The 22,149-nt window shown below is 38.9% G+C and overlaps 1 protein-coding gene across 3 annotated transcripts; it reads left to right on the top strand.

The window, feature by feature from the left end:
- Positions 1-1,898: 1,898 nt before the first annotated feature.
- ARL5A (ARF like GTPase 5A) lies at positions 1,899-21,854 on the top strand. Of its 3 annotated transcripts, none has more exons than XM_083350486.1 (7): positions 1,899-2,410; positions 4,987-5,137; positions 11,654-11,714; positions 12,274-12,421; positions 13,796-13,879; positions 15,222-15,373; positions 18,742-21,854. In XM_083350486.1, exons 4-7 carry the CDS (start codon positions 12,278-12,280, stop codon positions 18,788-18,790), a joined length of 429 nt encoding a protein of 142 aa, XP_083206612.1. In that variant the 5' UTR covers positions 1,899-2,410; positions 4,987-5,137; positions 11,654-11,714; positions 12,274-12,277; the 3' UTR covers positions 18,791-21,854. The 3 variants fall into 3 exon arrangements, with proteins under 3 accessions (XP_083206612.1, XP_083206610.1, XP_083206611.1); XM_083350485.1 differs by lacking the exon at positions 1,899-2,410 and adding an exon at positions 3,538-3,758; XM_083350484.1 differs by lacking the exon at positions 4,987-5,137.
- The last annotated feature ends 295 nt before the right edge of the window (positions 21,855-22,149 follow it).

Below are 22,149 nucleotides of genomic sequence, written 5' to 3'. Positions count from 1 at the left end.
CCCAGCTCTGGCAATGCAAAAAAAGTCGCAATATGTCATGACACATCATGTGACGCACGGCAGGTTGGACACCAGTGTTCTAGAACTAGTGGGTATCTATTGAATCTCAACGGTATAGAACTGTATATAGGTAGTCATCGACTTACAACAGTTCATTTAGTGACTTTCAAAATTACAGTGGCATTGAATAAAGTGACTTATGACCATTTTTCACACAACTGTTGCAGCAACCTCATGGTTACATGATCAAAATCCAGATGCTTGGCAACTGGTCATATTTATGATGGTTGTAATATCCTGTGATAATGTGATCAGCTTTTGTGGCCTTCTGACAAGCAAAGTCAATGGGGAATCCAGATTTACTTAACAACTATGTTACTAATTTAACAACTGCAGTGATTCACTTAACTGTGGCAAGCAAGGTTGTAAAATGGGGCAAAGCTTAACACATTTTTCACTTAGCAACACAAATTTTGGGCTCAAATGTGGTCATAACTAGAGGACAACTACTCTTACTATAAATGCAATAGTGGAAAACACTAGCCTTTAGCACAAGGGTGTCAAACTCGCAATGTCACGTGATGTGTCGCAACATATTGTGACTTTTTTGCCATTGCCAGCAATTGGGTCGGTGCGGTTTCGCTATGATGCATCCGGCCGGCAGTTTGACACCCCTGCTTTAGCATTTTGCAAGAAGTACTAAAGGATCTAGAAAGGCAAAATGTTACTAATAAGGTAGTCATTCGTGCAATACAAAAGTTGGGGAAATGGTACAACTTAAAAGAGGGAGATTTTAATTAAATCGGTTAATCAGTGGTGGCATTCAGCCAGTTTGCACCAGCTTGGCAGAACTGGTAGCTAATTTTTGTTGCCCAGGCCCAGAATGGACTTCCGGAAGCGGCATCCACACACAGAATCGGTTGTTCACATATTTGAATCAGACCGCTGCAGTTAATAAAAGTGAAGTCTTTGTTCATTGCTAACACCTGCTTCAAGCAACTCAAGCATAAACTCTATTCCTGGACAGCACCAGACTGGAATCAAATCAACTACATAATAGGAAATAAATTATGAAGAATTAAAATCCAGCTAGGCAGGACACTTTCCATGGAGACACTGGAACAGACCATGAATTGCAGATGTTAAACCTGGAGAAGGAAAAAGAGTAGCAGATCAAGATGGAGGATGTAAAATCACAATGTAGGATCAATTTAAGGAGAAATCTGAAATTGAAGACCTGCAAGGAAGCAACAAAACTGAATCAATACTATTTTCTAAGCAAACAGCAGGGCAATAAATCTAGCAAATAAATAAAACATGTATATCGGACAACGGATACACCGATCGCTCAGTTTAGAGCCAGATACAAATGCATAGATTTATTTTTACATATACTCTACATGTATTTCCAAATCTCTGTCTCTTAGCCTCAGGATCTGTGCGATAGAAGGACCAAATCAGCAATAGATCAAAAAATAATACGTTTGAAGGAACTGCTTTTTTTTCCCCTTCAGAAGTAACCGCATTTTCTTCCTTCAAGTTATCGAAACAAGGCGGCGATAATCGAGTTCCGCCGCTTTTGTTTTGCTTCGTTTTTTTTTAAAATGACACCCAGCCTCGCTCTTCCCTGTAGCCCCCAGCCCAGCTGTAACGAACCTGCCTGTTTAACCAAGCTCCGCCCAGAAGCGCTTCTCGTCCAATCACAAAGAGGGAGCTTAATCGAAGAGACAGCATTTCTAGGTTTGTAATCGTCAGCGAGGAACTCAAGCGCGCCAATGAGCGTCCCTCTTCTGTAGCCCCGCCTACCAATGCTTGCTCCATCTGTCCTCTTACCCCAAAAAGCGAGAGATCGCTGGCGCGCAGGGAAAACAGAAAGGGAGACGCACGCGCGCGCGCGCGGGCGGGCGAGCGAGCGAGCGCCCGTGGGCCCGGCAAAATTGTTCCGGCGCGCGCCTTACGCGCCTCCCGGACGGTGTCCGGCGAGGCTCATTCTACGGCAGCCGTCCTCTCCCTTAAGACCGCTTAGGCCCGGAATAAGCGAAGCCTAAGAAGGAGGCCCTTAAGAAGTTGCGGCAAGGCCGGCGGCAATGTCCGTGAGGAGCGGCCAGGGGCGCGCGGTTGCGTTGCTGCGGGTGACCACGACGACGGCGACGGCCTCGAGGGCGCGGGGCCTGCACCGCTTCCTTTCGTCCGCGTCGGCCTGCTTGTTGTTGTCTGCTCTTCCTCCACGCGACGGGGCCCTGCCGGGGCGCTGGGCCCGACAGTGAGCCGCCTCGGGCTGTGCCCGGGCGGAAGAGCGCGAAGACCGAGATTGCGGGGCGCGGGGAGCTGCCGAGGGGCAGCCAGAGCTTCGGCCGCTTGAGCATGGGAATCCTCTTTACCCGGATATGGAGGCTGTTTAACCACCAGGGTGAGAAGGAAGGCCGTGTGTGTGTGGGGGGGGGAGGCTGACCTGGCCCTGTGGAAGCTAGGACGACCCCTGTAAAAAAAAGGGGTGGGGAGCTCGGGGGAAGGAGAAGGAGAAGACTGCTTCGAAGGCGTCCGGTTCGGTTCCCGGCGTCTAATCCCGGGAACCTCCTGCCAAAACCGGGTGCTTTGGGGCTTCTTCTCCAACGCGTCCTGGCCTTGTTGGCCGATGGGATTGTGGAGGCTGAGTTGCAACGCGTCTGGGAAACGCCCAGCACCGCTTTTGGGGGAAAGAAGTCAGAGTTAGTTAGAGCCCCATAGCCGAAACTCTACAAAGAGTGCAGAGAACAGCAACAACAAAGATGACTAGGGGGACTGGAGGCTAAAACATAAGGAATTGGGTATGTCTAGTCCAGGGGTAGGCAACCTTGGCTCTTTTATGACTCGTGGACTTCAACTCCCAGAATTCCTCAGCCAGCGTGCCTGGCTGAGGAATTCTGGGAGTTGAAGTCTACAAGTCATAAAAGGGCCAAGTTGGAAGTCCCCTGCTCTACAAAGAGTGCAGAGAACAGCAACAACAAAGATGACTTAGGGGGACTGGAGGCTAAAACATAAGGAATGGTTGCTGGAATTGGGTATGTCTAGTCCAGGGGTAGGCAACCTCGGCTCTTTTATGACTCGTGGACTTCAACTCCCAGAATTCCTCAGCCAGCCATGCTGAGGAGAAAGGGTGATGTTTCCAGGCTGAGCCAGGCTGGCTCGGGAATTCTGGGAGTTGAAGTCCACGAGTCATAAAAGAGCCAAGGTTGCCTACCCCTGGACTAGTGTCTAATGAAGAGAAGGACGAGGGGTGACATGATAGCAGTGTTCCAATATCTCAGGCAGTGGCGTAGCGTGGGTTGTCAGCACCCGGGGCAAGGCAAGTAATTTGCACCCCTCCCCCCTCCACAGTGGGTGGCGACCCAGTGGCTTGGATCGGATTCGCACAGCCAGCACCGCAGTGAGAGAGAGTGAGCCAGGCAGGGGCAGAGAGCTGCAAGTGCGAGCGCGCCCCCCCCAGATGTTGCGCCCGGTGCGGCCGGCCCCCCTTGCACCCCCCACGCTACGCCACTGATCTCAGGGGCTGCCACAAAGAAGAGGGAGTCAAATTATTCTCCAAAGCGCCTGAAGGCAGGACAAGAAATAATGGATGGAAACTAATCAAGGAGAGAAGCAACCTAGAACTAAGGAGAAACTTTCTGACAGTTAGAACAATTAACCAGTGGAACAACCTGCCTGAGTGCAAACATATTTTCCCCAAAAGGAATAATGTAGTGTGTCACAAGGCAGCCAATACCAACAAGTTTTAGCTTGTAAGTTGAGCACCGAACAAATGATGACTACTGGGACAAAATTCTCATGTCAAAATGCGTTGAGTATCACATGTGATGAGTTTCAAAGCAGTTGAATCAAGGTTCTACTGTATTAAAAATGGCAGTATAGTAGCAGTGTGTGACACTGTTAATAACCACCTTGGCCAGCCACTTGTGGCACCTTGTTTTTACCTTTTATAGATTACATACTTATACCCCTGAAAACATGGGATACTTGAAATGATGGTTTACCGCTTTCTTTTCCAGAATGCCTCCCATGTTGGCTTAAATTTTAACAGTAAAGACATAGTGGTTTGGGATACTGTTTTGAACCTTACTTTGCTGCTTAAAAAATAAAGAGAAACATTGGATTTCACCATTGTGGTTTATTCAGTGGAGGCTGAGGGAGCACAGCAATAGTAACATGTTAACAGATAAATTCCTCTTTAAACCAGTTTGCTCCTTGTGACTTTTCATATGCATCTTGCTGGACTATTAGGCCTGTAGTCAAATTCAGCAGGATATTTTTTACCTCCTTAGGTGAAATATTTTTTCAAGTGTGCCAAAATAAGCTGACTTTGTAATAATGCCGCTTGGGGGGGGCGAAAGCCCTAATAAGCAGGCATATACATAGAATGAAGGCTATTGCTAAGCACATTGATTTGTGCTTAGAGTGTAAGCCGCCCTGAGTCTTCGGAGAAGGGCGGGATATAAATGGGATTAAAAAAATAAAATAAAAATAAGTTGTGGTGATTGAATGTCAGGAGAGAGATTTATGAATGTGTGATGTAATACTGGCTTTTTTTTAGGTGGGCACTAAGGCTATGATAAAATGATAAGTTTGGGTTTGCTACAGGTTTGTAGTTTAACAAGATAGTTCTATAAAGTTACAGAATCTTCATTTTAATGTATTGAAATTACATTTAAACATGTATCATCAAGCCTTTATTAAATATAAAATAGTGTAAGAATCACAGAATAGTATTAATTGTGTAGTATAACAAATTGTTAAGGAATATCATACATTTGTTTGTCAAATACAGAATTTCCTTTGAAAACAAGCTTGAAAAACATGGAAATAGTTCAGAGGGACGGTGTGAAAGAATTAGATAAGAGAGTTTCTAAATATTTACCTTTTATCTAGAGAATTCTGGAGGTTGATTTTGGTTATTTTCTGTTTTCATCTTTTATGTACTTAAGGGGGAAAAACACTGTTTGCTTCTTGCAGGGTTTGAGCTGTGTTATCTGAGCAGGTGCCACCTGAAACCAACTCTGAGAGCTGAGAATTTAGCTCTCTTGTTTCTGCCCCATCAATAATTGAAATGCTGTAATAGGACCTTAACTGAAAGGGGAAGAATTGGGCAAATAGGAATTCTGCTGTGTGTATGTTTGGGTACATAGACAACTTATGCATTGTTCTGAAACTGTAAGACTGACTTATTTCATCCATTACTTTTATGCTTTTCAGACTTAAAGAAAAACTCTGATAATGTTATTATATATACAGTATCCTTGATATAGAATTAATTGTTTAATGACCGTTCAAAGTTATGATGGACTTTTCCAAAGTTACTTACGACCTGTCCTCAAAAGTTATGACTGCTGCTCCCCCCTCCCCCCCAATCATTGACCACATTTTGGGTGTTTGGCAACTGGCTCACATTTACAACTGATTGTGATTTGTCACAATGTTTGCTGGTTTCCAGCAAAAAATGCCATTTGGAAGAATGGATTTGCCCAATGACCATGAGATTAACTTTATAACTGTCGGCTCACTTTATGATCATTGTAAAATTGCTCTTATGATGGAGCCCAGTCACAATCCTCAACTGCAATGATTTATGATCAAAATTCCAGGCTCCATTGTGGTTGTAAGTTGAGGACTACCTCTGCAAATAAAATGTTTTATACTGTCAAGCACATGAAGACTAGTGACTGAGCTTCACTTAAAGTTGAAATACTCAAATGTTTGGGTCTTGCAGAAGAAAATTTTAATGTTAATCTTTAAGCATCCTGTGTCATTGCTTTGCCATTATTTCTTTCCCTTAGGAGGTAATTGAGAGAAATTAGTTCATGTTGTTATTGCACATACCTTGTCAGTCATGTGGTAACTACTATGATTGCTTTTAAATGTAATACAACAGCTGATCTGCACTTCTGCATTATAGTTATTCCATTATTTAGAATAAAAAGCTATTTATTAAATAAATATTTAGATATATTGCAGTGGAATTAAACTTACCAATTATGTGCCATCAAGTTAGTGTCTCCAAGAAGATAACATAATAAAACTCAAAACAAAATACTGTAAAATTACTATCTGTAAATAAAATTGTGCACTACATAAAACAACCAGTGAATGCACCTAGCGTTGGTCAAAATATAATAAAATTCCAATACTAGATCGTTACCATTTAGCACCAAGTTAAAAAATACACCACTGCCAAAATCTGGGTATTACAGTATGAAAATGTCTGGGGAGATATATTAATCTGGTACCAAAAAGTAATAATATGGGCACCAGTAAAGCTACCTAGAGAAATAAGATATTTGAAAGAAAGCCTTTATCCTGGACAGAGGCATATGATACGAATGAAGAAGAATATTTGTAGCTCAGGATTGAAATAAGGGGTCCTTGGTGCACTCTGAGCTTGCTTGTTTTCTTGCATTACCCTAACTAGGTAATATCATCAGTGCTAGTAAGGAGTGCTGTTTGCTGTCAGTTTATATCAGGGGTCTTCAAACTTGGCCTTTTTATGACTTGTGGACTTCAACTCCCAGAATTCCTCAGCCAGGCATGCTGGCTGAGGATTTTTGGGAGTTGAAGTCCACAAGTCATAAAAAGGCCAAGTTTGAAGACCCCTGGTTTATATTCTGGTGTCTTGCCTGTCTGTGTGGGTGGGGGCAGTCTTAGGGATTCTTTGCTTGGGCTGTTCTGGGAGGCCCAAAAGAGAAGGCGGCTCCAGCGTGTCTCCATCAGTAATCAGCACTCAGATCAGCATAGATTATCTCCAAGGTCAACTTCAGACCAACAATCAAGTAAGCAGTACCCCAATCAAGAAACTGCCAAAGAGCCATTAGTAAACAGCCCAACCAAAGAATATTTTACACAAGTTGAAATTTTTCTCTTCAGAATCCAACCCCTGTATTATTAAATAATACGCATAGTAATGCAGGATCACTGTAGTTACATATCCTCCTTGTTTGGACAGGAAGAACCACAAATGAGGAAATACCCAGCAAGCTAGGTTTTTTTAAGGAGCCTATTTAATACTTAACTGTATGTTTAGGCGTTTTGCATTATTTGAGAAAATTTAACATTATTTCATATGGAAATAAGCAGTCATTAAATCAATTCTAGTTGCATTTTTTCCCCTTGTCTAACACAAGTTCAGAAACCAAGGGCCATACATATAAACAAGTGTGAGACAAAAAAAAAATCCAGTAATTTGGGCAATATGCTTTTTCTAGCTGTGTACCATTCAGCTGTTGGTGTTTGTGGGATTTTTGAGGGGGCCCTCTTGGGGAATGATGGCATAGCAGTGTGCACATGGTCTTTTGGTAACTTATGGACTCTCAGTTTCAAGCAATTGATGCTTGTTAAATTTTTGAGATCAAGAACAGTTAGTCCTCGACTTAAGACCACAACTGAGCCCCAGATTTCCATTGCTAAGCGACACAGTTATGAAGAGAACTTTTCCCCATTTTGCCACCTTTCTTGCCACAGTTGTTAAGTGAATCACTGCAGTTGTTCAGTGAATCTCATTGATTTTGCTTGTCAGAAGGTCACAAAAGGTCAACACATGAGTGGGACACTGAAACTGTCATAAATATGGGTCAGTTGCCAAGGGTCCAAATTTTGATCACTTGACTGCAACTGTTGTAAGTGTGAAAAACAGACATAAGTCATTTTTTTAGTGCTGTTGTAACTGAATGGTCACTAAATGAACTCTTTTTAAGTCGAGGATTACTTATATTAACAAATTTATCCTAGTCCAGTCCACTTCAGTAGTACCTTTCACATATAACCAAGACAGCAAACCAGTGTGTGAAAATAATAAATACTACATTTGAAGTGCACCTTTCTTTCTGCATTGTGCATTGGTGAAAAAGTTGTCTGATATAATTCTGCATATAATGGATCTGTCAGAAGAAAGTAGTTAACTGAAATGTAACAGAAAATTTCTGTTTCAAATATATTAAAAACTGATTTAATCTGACATCTGAATTCAGTTTTAGTGGAATATATATAACCATAACTTTTATTATGGATCCTATTTGAAGCTAGTGCTTCCACTTTTAAAAAATTATACAGATTTTTTTCTTATATTCTCCATTTAAAGTAATGTAGTTGATTTTAATCATAATATTTCAAAGAATTCTAACATTAAGGGAACCTCAGTAGAAAATTTATCTGAATATCTAAAAAATGATGTGCTTGGTAGAATTTTTTTTAATTGTGTGTTTTTTAGCTTGAATTCTCAGTTCACACTGTGGGGAGAGAATTGAGGCTCCATAGATAAAACAATATTAATTGAACATCTGCACTAACTCTACCAACAATCAAAGTAAAGGAACTAGTGTTGTGTTAGGGTTATTATTGGTTTAATTTGAATGTAGCATTGAATTATGGTTCAGTACTATGAAACCACAGTAACTCTCTGCCTTTATTACTACTATTTATTTATTTATTTTTGGGACTTATATGCCGCCCTATCTCCCGAAGGACTCAGGGCGGCTAACAACAATAAAAACAACAATACAAAAATTAAAAAAGAATTAAATAACAGCCCCAAAATAAATTAACTACACAGTTAAAAATTAAAACATTTTAAAAACCCGTCGTCAATCCAGGTCAGCCTGATAGAAAAGGAAAGTTTTGAGGTTGCGGCGAAAGGACCGGAGGTCCGGAGCCATCCAAAACTCAAGGGGGAGTTGGTTCCAAAGGGCTGGTGCTCCCACAGAGAAGGCCCTCCCCCTGGGGGTCGCCAGCCGACATTGTCTGGCCGACGGCACCCTGAGGAGGCCCTCTGTGTGAGCGCACTGGGCGATGGGAAGTCCCCGGCAGCAGACGGTCCTGCAAATATCCCGGGCCTAAGCCATGTAGGGCTTTAAAGGTAAGTACCAGCACCTTAAATCTCGCCCGAAAGACAACTGGTAGCCAATGCAGCTCACGCTGGAGGGGTGTAATATGGGAGTATCAGGATGCTCCCATCACTACCCGCGCGGCTGCATTCTGCACCAGCTGAAGCCTCCGGGTGGTCTTCAAGGGCAGCCCCATGTAGAGAGCATTGCAGTAATCTATCCGAGAGGTAACGAGTGCATGAGTGACCGTACGTAGGGCATCTCGGTCCAGATAGGGGTGCAACTGGCGCACTAGGCGAACCTGGGCAAATGTGGAGTATTTCTTTTTTAGATTCCAAATCTGAAATAGTGTTTAATCTTTTTTAAATAATGTTTTATTAATTTTTACATTTAAGTATTTAAAAAGCAACGTGGTGACTGGGTTAATCAATAATTAGATAACAAAATCTTTTGTACAGATCTCAAGTTACAACATCAGATATTTTTTCTCTTTTTTCCCTTAACATTTACTGTCTTGTATTCAAGCTAGTACAGTTCTTATATCTACTTATTAAAAACATCATTATTACATTTATCAATAATATTTTAGCTTATATGTATCTTAATTACATTCATTCTTCATAAACAATCCATATCCTGTTATTAATTTTTACCCAATTTTTAGTTTCTCATCAATATTCCAATTTAACCTTTGATATTTATAATTTTCAGGCTTTAGGTAACCAAGAATTCCCTTGTCTCAGTTCACAACAAAATATAATATCCAAAATGCAAATTTTATCTATTTGGATGTAATGTTCTATTTCCTAAAAGTTATCTATGAAATAGTGGTTAATCTTGATGCGATATAGTAAAACCAGAAAATTTGCAAAACGTGGTTTACAAACAGTACCATGTTAATAATAACTAGAATTTGTGTAGATTCTGGTGTCATAACCGACTGCTTTAATTTAAAATTAAAAGGAAGCTGTAAAACTGCACTTTTTGGCAATGCTGCAGATGTGGTATGGAAATCCAAGACCACCTGCTGTCGGTTTTTGTAGTGCTAAATTTTGGTTGAAAGATATGCTGACAAGGCTTGTAATTTATACATTTGTCTAATTGTCTAATTTTTGTACCCTACTACTGGGTCTCCAGAATTTTGTATATAACTGTCATTTGACATTTGAAGAATAACTTCAGACAGTAAATTAAAGTTCATAATAACAATGTGTGGAATACATTTTGAAAGAATAAAATTGAAAACACAAAAAATACCTAATATTTTATTTGGTTTGTTTTACATACTATATGGGATGCGGTGGCTCAGTGGGTTAGGACGCTGAGCTTGTCGATCAGAAGATCGGCAGTTTGGCGGGTCAAATCCTGAGTGCTGCGTAACAGAGTGAGCGCCTGTTACTCGTCCCAGCTTGTGCCAACCTAGCAGTTCAAAAGCACGTAAAAATGCAAGTAGAAAAATAGGGACCACTACGGTGGGAAGGTAACAGCGTTCCGTGCGCCTTTGGTGTCTAGTCATGCCGGCCACATGACCACGGAGACGTCCTCGGACAAGCGCTGGCTCTTCGGCTTTGAAACGGAGATGAGCACCGGCCCCAAGAGTCGGAAACGACTAGCACACATGTGCGGGGGAACCTTTACCTTTACCTTTTTTACATACTATATATTAGGCCGCATTTAGAAAACAAAACCAATAATATTGAATGAATATATCATACAAAACAACGTTTACAAAATATTGTAAATTATTACAATTACTATTAAAAGCTTTAGAATTATAGAAACGTAAAAAACAAAAAATACGTATTAGGCAAAGAGCGGGTATTAATGACAGTGGAGCCACCTCAATATTTTATTAGTACTCTGAAGTCCCCAGGCATTCTTTGCTATAGGATAATCATTTCTTTGTCAAAAAAACATCCAGAGACCTGAGCAGTATATACATTGTTGTACAGGTACCACATTTGAACCCAAAATGTATGTTGCTAAATGAGACATTTGTTAAGTGAGTTTACCCCACTTTACAACTTTCTGCCACATTTGTTAAGTGAATCACGGCAGTCGTTAAGTTAGTAACACAGTTGTTAAGTGAATCTGGCTTCCCGCTGACCTGGCTTGACAGAAGGTCACAAAAGGTGATCACATGACCCCGGGACACTGCATCCGTCATAAATATATATCAGTTGTTGAGCATCTGAATGTAAATCACATGACCATGGGGACGCCACAATGGTCATAAGTGAAAAATGGTCAAGTCACTTGTAACTTCGAACGCTCACTAAATGAACTGTTGTAAGTTGAGGACTACCTGTAATGTGTTGGAAGTTTATTTCCAAGGTGGTCTTAATACAGGTAGTGATGTAGTATGATAAGCTGAAATTCTCTGTTCCACGTGCTCATGATTTATATGAGCGGAGATAGAAATAATTGCCAGGGAAGGAAACAGTGTCTGTGTGTAGGGTCTTTGCTGCTCTTTAGCTTGGTTGTTTCCTCGCAGGAGTTTCGTTATCAAACTAGCTAACATCATCAGTGCTAGAGAACAACCAAGCTCAGACAACAACTTTATGACTTAATGAGCAGGCTCCATTACGATTATAAATCAAGGATTATTTGTACAGTTCACATTAAAAACAGTTAAATAGGCGATTATGGAATCTGTGAATGTGTGACTAGAGACAGGCAACCTAGTGACCTCCACATATTTTGGGGTGCATTTCCCATCAGCTCCAGCATTTTTGCCAGTGGCAAGGGTGTGTGAGGTGTGAAACATGACCATATGCTCAACCAATCTTTTTTTCTTTTTTTCATTGCAGAGCACAAAGTGATAATAGTTGGGCTTGATAATGCAGGAAAAACTACTATTCTTTATCAGTTGTAAGTATAAAGTAACATGAACAAGTGATTTGAATTGCCTTGTCAATTTAAAATGCTGCCCTTGACAGCAATAGGCTGAAATGTATGTATGTATGTATGTATGTATGTATGTATGTATAATCCCACAACCTTATGATTTCAAGAAAGATTAAAATTACAGTGTAAGCCCTAAATGAGGCGTTAGGTATTAAAATTATAAAACAAAAACAAGAAAACATTTCTTCAAATAAAGAGGGGGAAAATTGAAAATTTCAGCATCACCCAAGTGTGCAGTGTTGCCCAGAAGGAAATTTTAAGATTTGCAAATAATCATATTTGGCAATATAATTATTTTTATTAATTTAGAATAGAATGAATCATTCTTATTTTTAAGACTGTTGCAAAAAAAAAATACACCAAAGGAATAAAGAATTAAATTCTGTGCTCAGTTATTCAGAATTCAATTCTACTGAAATATGTAGGATAATATTACAAATATTTCAGAAATAAATGCAAATATATTTTTATAACTTAGATCACTATCACCATAGAAAAGAAAATGATTTTTTTTCTTTTGCAGTTCTATGAATGAAGTAGTGCATACTTCCCCAACAATAGGTAGCAATGTGGAAGAGATTGTAGTTAATAATACACGTTTTCTTATGTGGGATATTGGAGGCCAAGAATCTCTTCGATCATCATGGAACACATATTATACAAATACTGAGGTAAGAGCATAACCCCTACAGGGGAAATCTTGGAAGTAGGGGCTCCATATCTGAAGTACAGCAACCCAGACAACTTTTGGATAGTAGCAAATGTTTTCTTTGCTGCCTTTTAATGGTTGGTTGTATATTTTTTACCCCAGATGTGGCGACTCTAAAATATATTGTTGAGGGTTATTTCATATGAAACGTTAAGATATGAATCAATAATTTGCTTTGTTGATATTAAAATGAAACAGAAGAACTTGCTTACTTAAAATAGCCTATTAATTTAAAGTGCCTATTAAAAGTGCCTACTTCTAGAGTTAACAAGTACTTTTTTGGCAAGAAATGTATACACCACGTTTAAAATAGATGTAGATACATTTGGGAGGGAAAGTGCTTTGACATTAGAATTAAAATTTAAAAAATTAAATTTAAAATTAAATTAAAAAAATCAAAATTAGAATTCACTTTTCTGTTAAATGATAGAGCAGATTTTGAGACATCTTCCTGTAGATGAGAAGAGGATGTGTGTGGGCATGTGTGCTTATGTGCATGCATGTGGAGGAATAAGATGGTTTCCCTCTTTTTTCAAGACATAACTGTAATTTATTTGGTTTACAATTCTTGAAAACACTTGGAGAACATATACATTAGACCTATATGTGACAGACATATATAACTATGACACCCGACCTTCTATGAACTGAAGCTGCTATGAAATTATATTATTCATAAGATTTAGCTAATTGAAAAATCGTATAGTATCTTTCAAATAGTGCAGGAAAGATTGTGTCCTGAACCTTATTTCAGAATTGTTATGAAGAGAGCTAAACATTCCTCACTAGCTGACTAAGCGGGCTGGAGCTGTTGGGGAGCAGAAGGCCACAGACTCATAGTAGCACGCTGTCTTTGGGATCAGTGTGAACTAAAGAATACATTAAACAAAAAGATGGAATCAATAATACAGATTAAGGTACTGCCAGAAAAAATACATGTATCTTTTACTGGGTTAGAAACAAAAGCCTAACAACTTAGGTGCTACTTAAAAACAAGGTTGTGAGGCTAGCATTTTCTAAGAATGTTTTTTTTATATTGGGCATTTGGATGAGTAGTTATGACGTTCTAATATTTAATAGAATACTGTTAAACAATGCAGCTGCCAAAAATATGGCAATTGCGTATTGGATACACTCCCCAGAAAATGACACAGAACTCCTTGTTGGATTGGGCAGTTTCATTTAGTGTGCCATCATAAATATATAATAATTGTGTTATAATATTATAATGTTCTTATAAGGGTTTGCTTTATGGAGACAGCCTCAATCTTTCTCTGATTAAGATTCAAGATATGTATGGACATTCTTAATTTACAAATATCTCTGATTCTTACAGTTTGTGATAGTTGTTGTGGATAGCACAGACAGAGAGAGAATTTCTGTAACTAAAGAAGAACTGTATAAAATGTTAGCACATGAGGTAAGTACTTTTTAAAAAATTCGACTGATGCAGAAACAATTTCTAAACTGATACTTAAGTTTGTCACTGGTTTCTGATTGTTCTTCCATGTTGGTAATCACCTCCAGAATGGTATTTAAAAAAAGTTTTTCCACCCAGATTGGGGAACTTTTAGATTAAATAATAATTTTTAGAGTAGTACAATATCTATTATGACTGACTTTTTCACTACAAATTAAAGATTTTGCAAGTTACTTAAGGAAATAATAAAGTGTAGTTGTAGAAATTAGTATCTATGTTTTCCAACATAACAGTCCCAGATTTCAAGAGAAAGGAAAAGTATGATACACTTTGTTATTAAAACTGTCACGAGCATAGTCTGTGTGAAGTAAGTATATTCTGGGAGATGATAGCAGAAGTGATATATGGTATTTGCATTTATTTGATAGCACCTACATATTAGACCATGTTAGGATATTAGGATAAAAGTGCCATATAAAAGAAGTCAAATGATTCTCTTTCATTTATTTTTTATTACATTAAGTTGAAAGAAAGGAAGGTTTTATGCACATTACAATTTTTGATAATGGATCAAAAATCAAAGCATTATTTTTAAATGCTCATATTGTAAACACTGTATTATGGAAATTAAATTCAGTTGGTATGACTGACAAGGTAGATGCCAGATTTGCTATCCATTTGCAAATGGGTGGGGAATATTATCAGCACATTTGGATAGGAAGTCATAAGCATTGAAGGAAAGAAGTCTGTCCATCCACACACCCTACCTCAAATACTTGCAAACCAACAGCTGTATAGACAGCATAATGAACATTCCACTCGCCCCATATTTAATATTAAATAATTTAATACCAAACGTTTTTCCTTTGTTCTAAGAAGTTGCTAGTATTTAGGTTTTGCATTCATCACAATATTTTCTAATAGTGAACCAACATTCTCTGAACAACGATATCCCTACATCAGGAGTCTTCAAACTTGGGCCCTTTTATGACTTGTGGACTTCAACTCCCAGAATTCCTCAGCCAGGCGTTTTACATTATATAAAAAGAGTGGATGTTTGACAGTATGCCATAGCTATGGTTCATTATCGTCTTAGTTATTCACGTTTAAATGAAAAATATTTCTTAGAATTGCTGGAAGTGACCTTTTAGTTAAATTCTGATTGTTTGACACTGGGCTGCTCTGGTGTGATTTTGGATAGAATTTGTGTTGGTTTACCGCGTTTTTCAAATCAGTGTTAATTTAAGTGTTAAATACAACAATGAATATTGTAATAGTTTAGTGGTATAACAGGAGAGAAATTAAACTGAGGATATATATATATATATATATATTAATATAGGACTTGAGAAAAGCAGGCTTGCTCATCTTCGCTAACAAACAGGATGTTAAAAACTGCATGACGGTAGCTGAAATTTCTCAGTTCCTGAAACTAACATCTATTAAAGATCACCAGTGGCACATCCAGGCATGCTGCGCTCTTACTGGCGAAGGGTAAGAAGTATTTTGTTTGTGAATACTTTTTTTTAAAATAAAGATCTACTACATAAAGTAATGAGATCATGCCAAGGTCTGCAGATATAAGTAAGGGATTTGTTGATCACCAGTAGTAACTTCTGGTTACTGTAAAGAATTAAAAAGTTCAAGCACTTCACCGCTCCATAAATCAAATATTTCCTTTAGAGTAGCCATATTGTGCTCTGGTAATCGACCTTCAAAGTTTAGTTTTACAATTGATAATGTAAACAAGTCAGCTTCCCCCCACACAAGTCAGCTTCCCCACACTGTTCGCTCTTTAAAAAAGAAAAGTTATTTTTTTCCCACTTAAATATTTTAATAACTTTAGTTCTCAGCTTTTTGCAAGGCACGCAAAAATCAGTCAAATTCTCAGACTTTTCTAAATATTACAATCCCAGAGTTCATGCAAATCACCAAAGAAAAATACTTATTTGTATCTGAAGAAACTTTCCCTTCAACTGAAGAATAAATTATAATCCAAAAATTGCATTAGAAATAAATAAGGTCAAATCCAGTGGCTCTAAATTTAGGCTGCGACACAGCTGCAAATGATGGAAGACACACACCCTTCCCTGTTGCTCCCATCAGAGTAACCCCTGTTTCTGTGACTAACTTATTAGGACTGATTGGTTGATATCAGATTTCCCCTTTAAATCAGAGGAAGAAAAATCTGTCAGGGAAATAAATCAATAATTCCCTATCAGAGGGCGATGAACCGTGGTTCATTTGACGCATGGTAAACATCAGGTAAAAATAAAGAAAACCGAGGCATATTCTACTGTATATAAAACTTTAATTAGAAAACAAAAAAAGAACTTAACTGACTACATCCTCTCATCAGACAGAATACAAAGAGAAGAAAGTAAAGAGAGAAAAACTTTTTGTAGACGTGCACTTAATAGCAAAAAACAGATTGAAACCGTAACATGGCTGGACGTGACAATCACCTTGGTTACATTGATAAGATTACTATGCAGCTGGCAGAAAAAACAGAGTGATACGTGTGTAGCTAACAAACAGAAAAAACTCAGTGACAACCCTATTAGACCTCTTAGCGGCTTTCGATACCATCGACCATGGTATCCTACTGCGGCGTCTCAGGGGGTTGGGAGTGGGAGGCACTGTTTTGCAGTGGTTCTCCTCCTATCTCCTGGGCCGCTCGCAGTCGGTGTTGATGGGAGGGCAGAGGTCCGCCCCGAGGCCTCTTGTTTGTGGAGTTCCTCAGGGGTCGGTTCTCTCGCCCCTCCTGTTCAACATCTATATGAAGCCGCTGGGCGAGATCATTCGTGGTTTTGGGGTGGGGTATCATCAGTATGCTGATGATACCCAACTCTTTTTCTCCACCCCAAACCAACCCAGCGATGCCCTCGCCGTGATGTCCCGTTGCCTGGAAGTGGTCCGGGTCTGGATGGGGAGAAACAGGCTTCGTCTCAATCCTGCCAAGACTGAGTGGCTGTGCATACCGGCATCTCGGGTCAACCAGACTATTCCATCTCTAACGATGGGGGGTGAGGTGTTACCCCCCGTTGATAGGGCTCGCAACTTGGGCGTCCTCCTGGATTCGCAGCTCACTTTTGAAGACCATATAGGAGCCGTGACCAGGGGGTCTTTTGCCCAGGTTCGCCTGGTGCGCCAGTTGCGACCCTACCTGGACCGAGATGCCCTACGCACAGTCACTCATGTGCTCGTGACCTCCCGTTTAGACTACTGCAACGCTCTCTACATGGGGCTGCCCTTGAGGACCACCCGGAGGCTTCAGCTGGTGCAGAATGCAGCCGCACGAGTCGTGATGGGGGTCTCCCGATACTACCATGTAACACCTCTACTCCGCGAGCTGCATTGGCTTCCAGTTGCCCTTCGGGTGAGATTCAAGGTGCTGGTGATGACCTATAAAGCCCTAAATGGCGAGGGTCCGGGATATTTGAGGGAACACCTGCTGCCAGCATCAAGTTCCCTTAGTCCAATGCGCTCCCACAGGGAGGGTCTCCTCAGGGTGCCGCCGGTTAAAGACTGCCGGCAGGTAACACCCAGGGGTAGGGCCTTCTCAGTGGGTGCCCCTGCCCTGTGGAACCAGCTGCCTGCGGAGCTTAGGATTGCCCCCAACCTCCGTTCATTCCGCCGGGACCTGAAACCCTGGCTCTTGGAGCTCTCTGGCCCAGGCTGAGAATTTTTTTAATCTTAATTTTAACTGGGTTTTAATTTTCTCAGGGTTCTATTTAATCTTTTTAAATTTGTTTTAACGTTTGTATTGACTTTCTTTTAAATGCCCTGTAAACCGCCCTGAGTCCTTCAGGAAAGGGCGGTATATAAATCTAAATAAATAAATAAACCCCTTTTTTGTCAGTAACGCAGGACTCAGATAAGGCACATCTTCTTGCGCAGCGGAAGCGTGCTGAGCTGCAGGAAGTGGTTTGTTCAGCATATCAGCAATCTGATCATGTGTAGGCACATACTGCATTTTTACAAACCCTTGTTTAACTATTTGTCTTATATTTTGATAACGGATGTCAATGTGTCTAGACCTTGAACCTGTAAATCGATTCTCAGATATATAAACCACAGATTCGTTGTCTTCCATCACAGTGATCGGTCGAATCGGCTGTGTCCAGATAGATATCTGTGACTAAAGCATCAAACCACGTTAGAGAATTACATGCATCTGAAACACAAGCATATTCTGCTACCATTGTCAGGGAAATAAATCAATAATTCCCTATCAGAGGGCCATGAACTGTGGTTCATTTGATGCATGGTAAACATCAGGTAAAAATAAAGAAAACCAAGGCATATTCTACTGTATATAAAACTTTAATTAGAAAACAAAAAAAGAACTTAACTGACTACATCCTCTCATCAGACAGAATACAAAGAGAAGAAAGTAAAGAGAGAAAAACTTTTTGTAGACATGTACACTTAATAGCAAAAAACAGATTGAAACCATAACATTGATAAGATTGGTTACATTGATAAGATTACTATGCAGCTGGCAGAAAAAGAGTGAGACATGCGTAGCTGACAAACAGAAAAAACGCAGTGACAAAATCATCCCCCCCTTCCTGAGTAACTGGGGTGAAACTTTGGTGCGACATTGTCTACTTTTGGAGGCAGTTAAACCATATTTTCCCTACCAGAAACGAACTCAGATCTGTCCCTGGATTTCAAAATGGAAAGTGTTACAGGTTATGGCATATTACTTTAGTGAAGTTTATATGATTTCCATATATTTTGTAAAGTTATTAGAATGGAAGCCTTAATATATATAAAAAAACCCTTACCTATGATTTGAAATTTGTCACACATGATCTGTATTAATGAAGTTATATACTTGTTTAATTTTTTTACAGATTATGCCAAGGACTTGAATGGATGATGTCAAGACTTAAAATCAGATGATTCTAACTCTGCACAAATATTGTACAAAAGAGAACTGGCTATTTGGCTGTGAATTATTGGCTTATGTATATTTATAAAAACAAGATGACTTTTTTTTGCTACCTAAGGGGATTTCAAACGAGAGAAAACAATTGGAAGTTCAGCCTTGACTTCCTTTGATGATTTCTTTGAACTGACATTTAAATACTGTGGCTGGCTTTTCTTTTATCAAGAAATAATGTGCGGAGATCAAATACAAGGAAGGAATTTTAACCTTTACTTTTTATTATTCTAGTCTAACTCACCAAATTGAAATGCTGACTATTATTTCCACAAATCAGAAAAGAAAATCAGTGGTACAGGTACTGACTGTCTAGTGTTGAAACAGAACTGGGATGCGTTTCAGAAGTGCAAACATGTTCCTATATGTGAACTATATGTTTTATGTAATTATACCTCATGTTATAAGCTTGATTAAAATCTGTTGAGCAAATTGGTTAATATCATTAATTCTGTCCATAGTATTCCGCAAGTGGCAGTATGTGATTTGAGCCACTTTGGACCTATTTGAGTTCCATGTGTTACAGCCAATCTTTTTTGTCTGAAGACCGAGTAGGTTCTGTCAGGACAAATTCTTTTATCTACTTTCCAACCCGTCTCAATCTTTGGTGAAGCTGTAGCAAGCTTTGGGATACATAGGAGGGGCTGCTAGTTGGACAGGATGATGAGACTGTTCAACCAAGTCATCAGAACACTGTGCATGGAATGTTTTGTATCACATTGTGGCAGTAGGTTTGGGGTCAAATTTGAATTTTGATACTATTTAAAAAGGCGGGGGATACTGTGTTTTACTCAAAACCAACTGAGATAAAAATACAGGTTATGTATTATTTTATGTATATCCTGCAGTTTAAAGCAACCACAAAAGAATTAAGATACAATGTATTATTATTTAGAAGTTTACATTTTGATTGCATTTGCTGAAATATGCATTGCTTCAAATAGAACATTTGAGTTGCATGAAATATGCACCGTGGTTCGCAAACATCTTTGTACATGCATAGAATGTATGTATAGAACATTTCTATTTGAAACACTCACGATGTGTAATGTTGAACTTAAATAGTGGGTTTAATCCAAAAGAAATAGACCAATTAGGAATTTCACAGAATAGGTATATGTCTCTTGGAGTTTCTTCTGAGGAAATGGGGGTGTGTGCTCTTTATGTGATCACCTAAAATGACCAGAAATGCATAATTACACTAAGTTGCACTTAAAGTCACTTGAATGAGAAATCTTGACCACGCTTGTTGATTTAATAAATAAGATCAGCTAGGTTTTGATCAATTCCATTGCTGCTTTCTAGGGGGCAAAGAATATAGACAGCTATGTTAGTAGCCTATTCATTGAGCCATTTGCTTTTCAGTTTTTCTACGAATATCCCAATTGTGTATCCATTTGTGTGTGTGTGTGTGTGTGTGTGTGTGTGCGTGTTTATATGCCTTGATTCAGCTGTTCCCGAAAGTGAAAATTTAAACTAAATGCATGGATCCTACAAAGCAGTTTTCCAGTTTTATATCTTCCCTGTTTCAAAACTTGGAAGTGCATTAAAATATGAATAAACTAATTTTCCTGTTACTTTATGCTGCAATGATTGTAAAGGTGGATAGGGGAATAAGTTGGTGCCTGGTATAGGAAAATACAAATTATTTGAGATACTATTTTAATCTTCTGAATGTTGTGTTTAGCATTCTTTCCAGGCTTAGGGGGTTATTTAGAAACAAGTGTATCCTTAGTACCAGATAAACCAAACGCCTCCCCTCCTTTTTTTAAAAAAAAAATCAGGCATCAAATGTAACTTGCACCGTATATTTCAAGTTGGATCAAAGCAATTAACTATTTAAATGGTTGGAGCTCAATACATTGGCTGGTTTGTACAACGGCTCATCAGTTTTTCTTATTGGAGACATGCTTAAAATTAGTAGTGCCATTAAACTACATATCAGTGTTTGGCAGGAGAAAAAAATGGCACATCATAGTTTTCTTTGAACATTTTATAACAAACTGGTTTTGAAATAACTCTTAACTTTGAAATCAGTTTGCTGTGGATGTTTTTAAGAGCCATAAACAAATATTTAAACCTCTTGTAAGTGGTTCCATGCTACTTTGATTCCTACACATATATTTTTTTTAAAAAATCACCTGTCATCAGATGAATGCCCTGACAATTATGTTTCCACATAAACATACAAACATAGTTAAAACTGAAGTAGAATGCGTAAACGTTTTGAATATACCCAAGTTATCAAATTTATTAAATACCCTTACTAACTTTAGCAAGTATGAATGGGAGTGCATGAGTTCCCAAATGGGAACCGATTTCCTTCTGACATTCTTGTCTCAACTCTCAAGACTAAGAATAAATGGGTGGTTGTGAGAAGGGTAACTTACCCTCTGTTTTCAATGACTTCAGTAAAATTGAAAGCATACAAACCCACAGGCATAGTCCAGCTCTGATACGTGACTAACTCTCAGCATTAACAAAAACAAAGCTTGTACTTTATTTCAGCTTTGAATCAACTAGCAATGGGCTGTTGGACACACTGAAAAGAGGTTAGAAGAAAGCTTAATACAAAGCCTTTGTATAATTAATCTTATTTTAGAGCAAAATGTTATCAATCAGTTCGTCAAAGCTAAAGCCCATTTTTGTTTTCTTGCATATTTTTATCCAAAGCAGGCTTTGGACAGAACAGCTGTGTGTTGAGCATTAATTTCAAATTGATCTGTTGTTCACTCTCTCTCCATATATATAAATACATTAAGTGCCCTGTACTTCCATAGGACCTGTGAATGATGATGGTCACTTGGTTGATGTCAATCTGTAGAGTGGAAGAAGCAGATCGGGATAATATACCCAAGGCAAGCTGAACATAAGTAGTTTCTAGATTTAGGTTGATGAAAGAAATGACTTACCGTTTTAAGTTTGTTTTTTTTTTTAAATTAGCCCTGGCTGCATGCTTGATTCTGTGCCTATATGTAATGCCTACTTAATGTGTAAATTTTGTAAATAAAGGATTATTAGAAAGATAAATGTAGTCTGTCTTATCTGTAAAACCAGCGTGCAAACCTTGTGGTCCACACTAATGCTAACTATTGATGACAGACCTGTCAGATTTGCGGAGCTTAATATGCTTAGTAAATCTTACTATTTGGGAAGTTATATTGTTATAAAGAAGAAGTATGAAACAGTAGGTATGTTAAACTTGCTCGCTGGCAGTGGTAAAGTTCACTTGGGGATGGCGATGACGAATCATACAATCAATAGCTATGTAAACTGCTATGTAATGCACATGATAGTGATCCCTGATGAATGATTAATA

Source organism: Vipera ursinii (assembly GCF_947247035.1).
Source record: "Vipera ursinii genome assembly, chromosome: 1".
NCBI classification, from domain to species: Eukaryota; Metazoa; Chordata; class Lepidosauria; order Squamata; family Viperidae; genus Vipera; species Vipera ursinii.
Note: the sequence above shows the minus strand (reverse complement) of the source record. Positions and strands in the feature narration are given on the sequence as shown.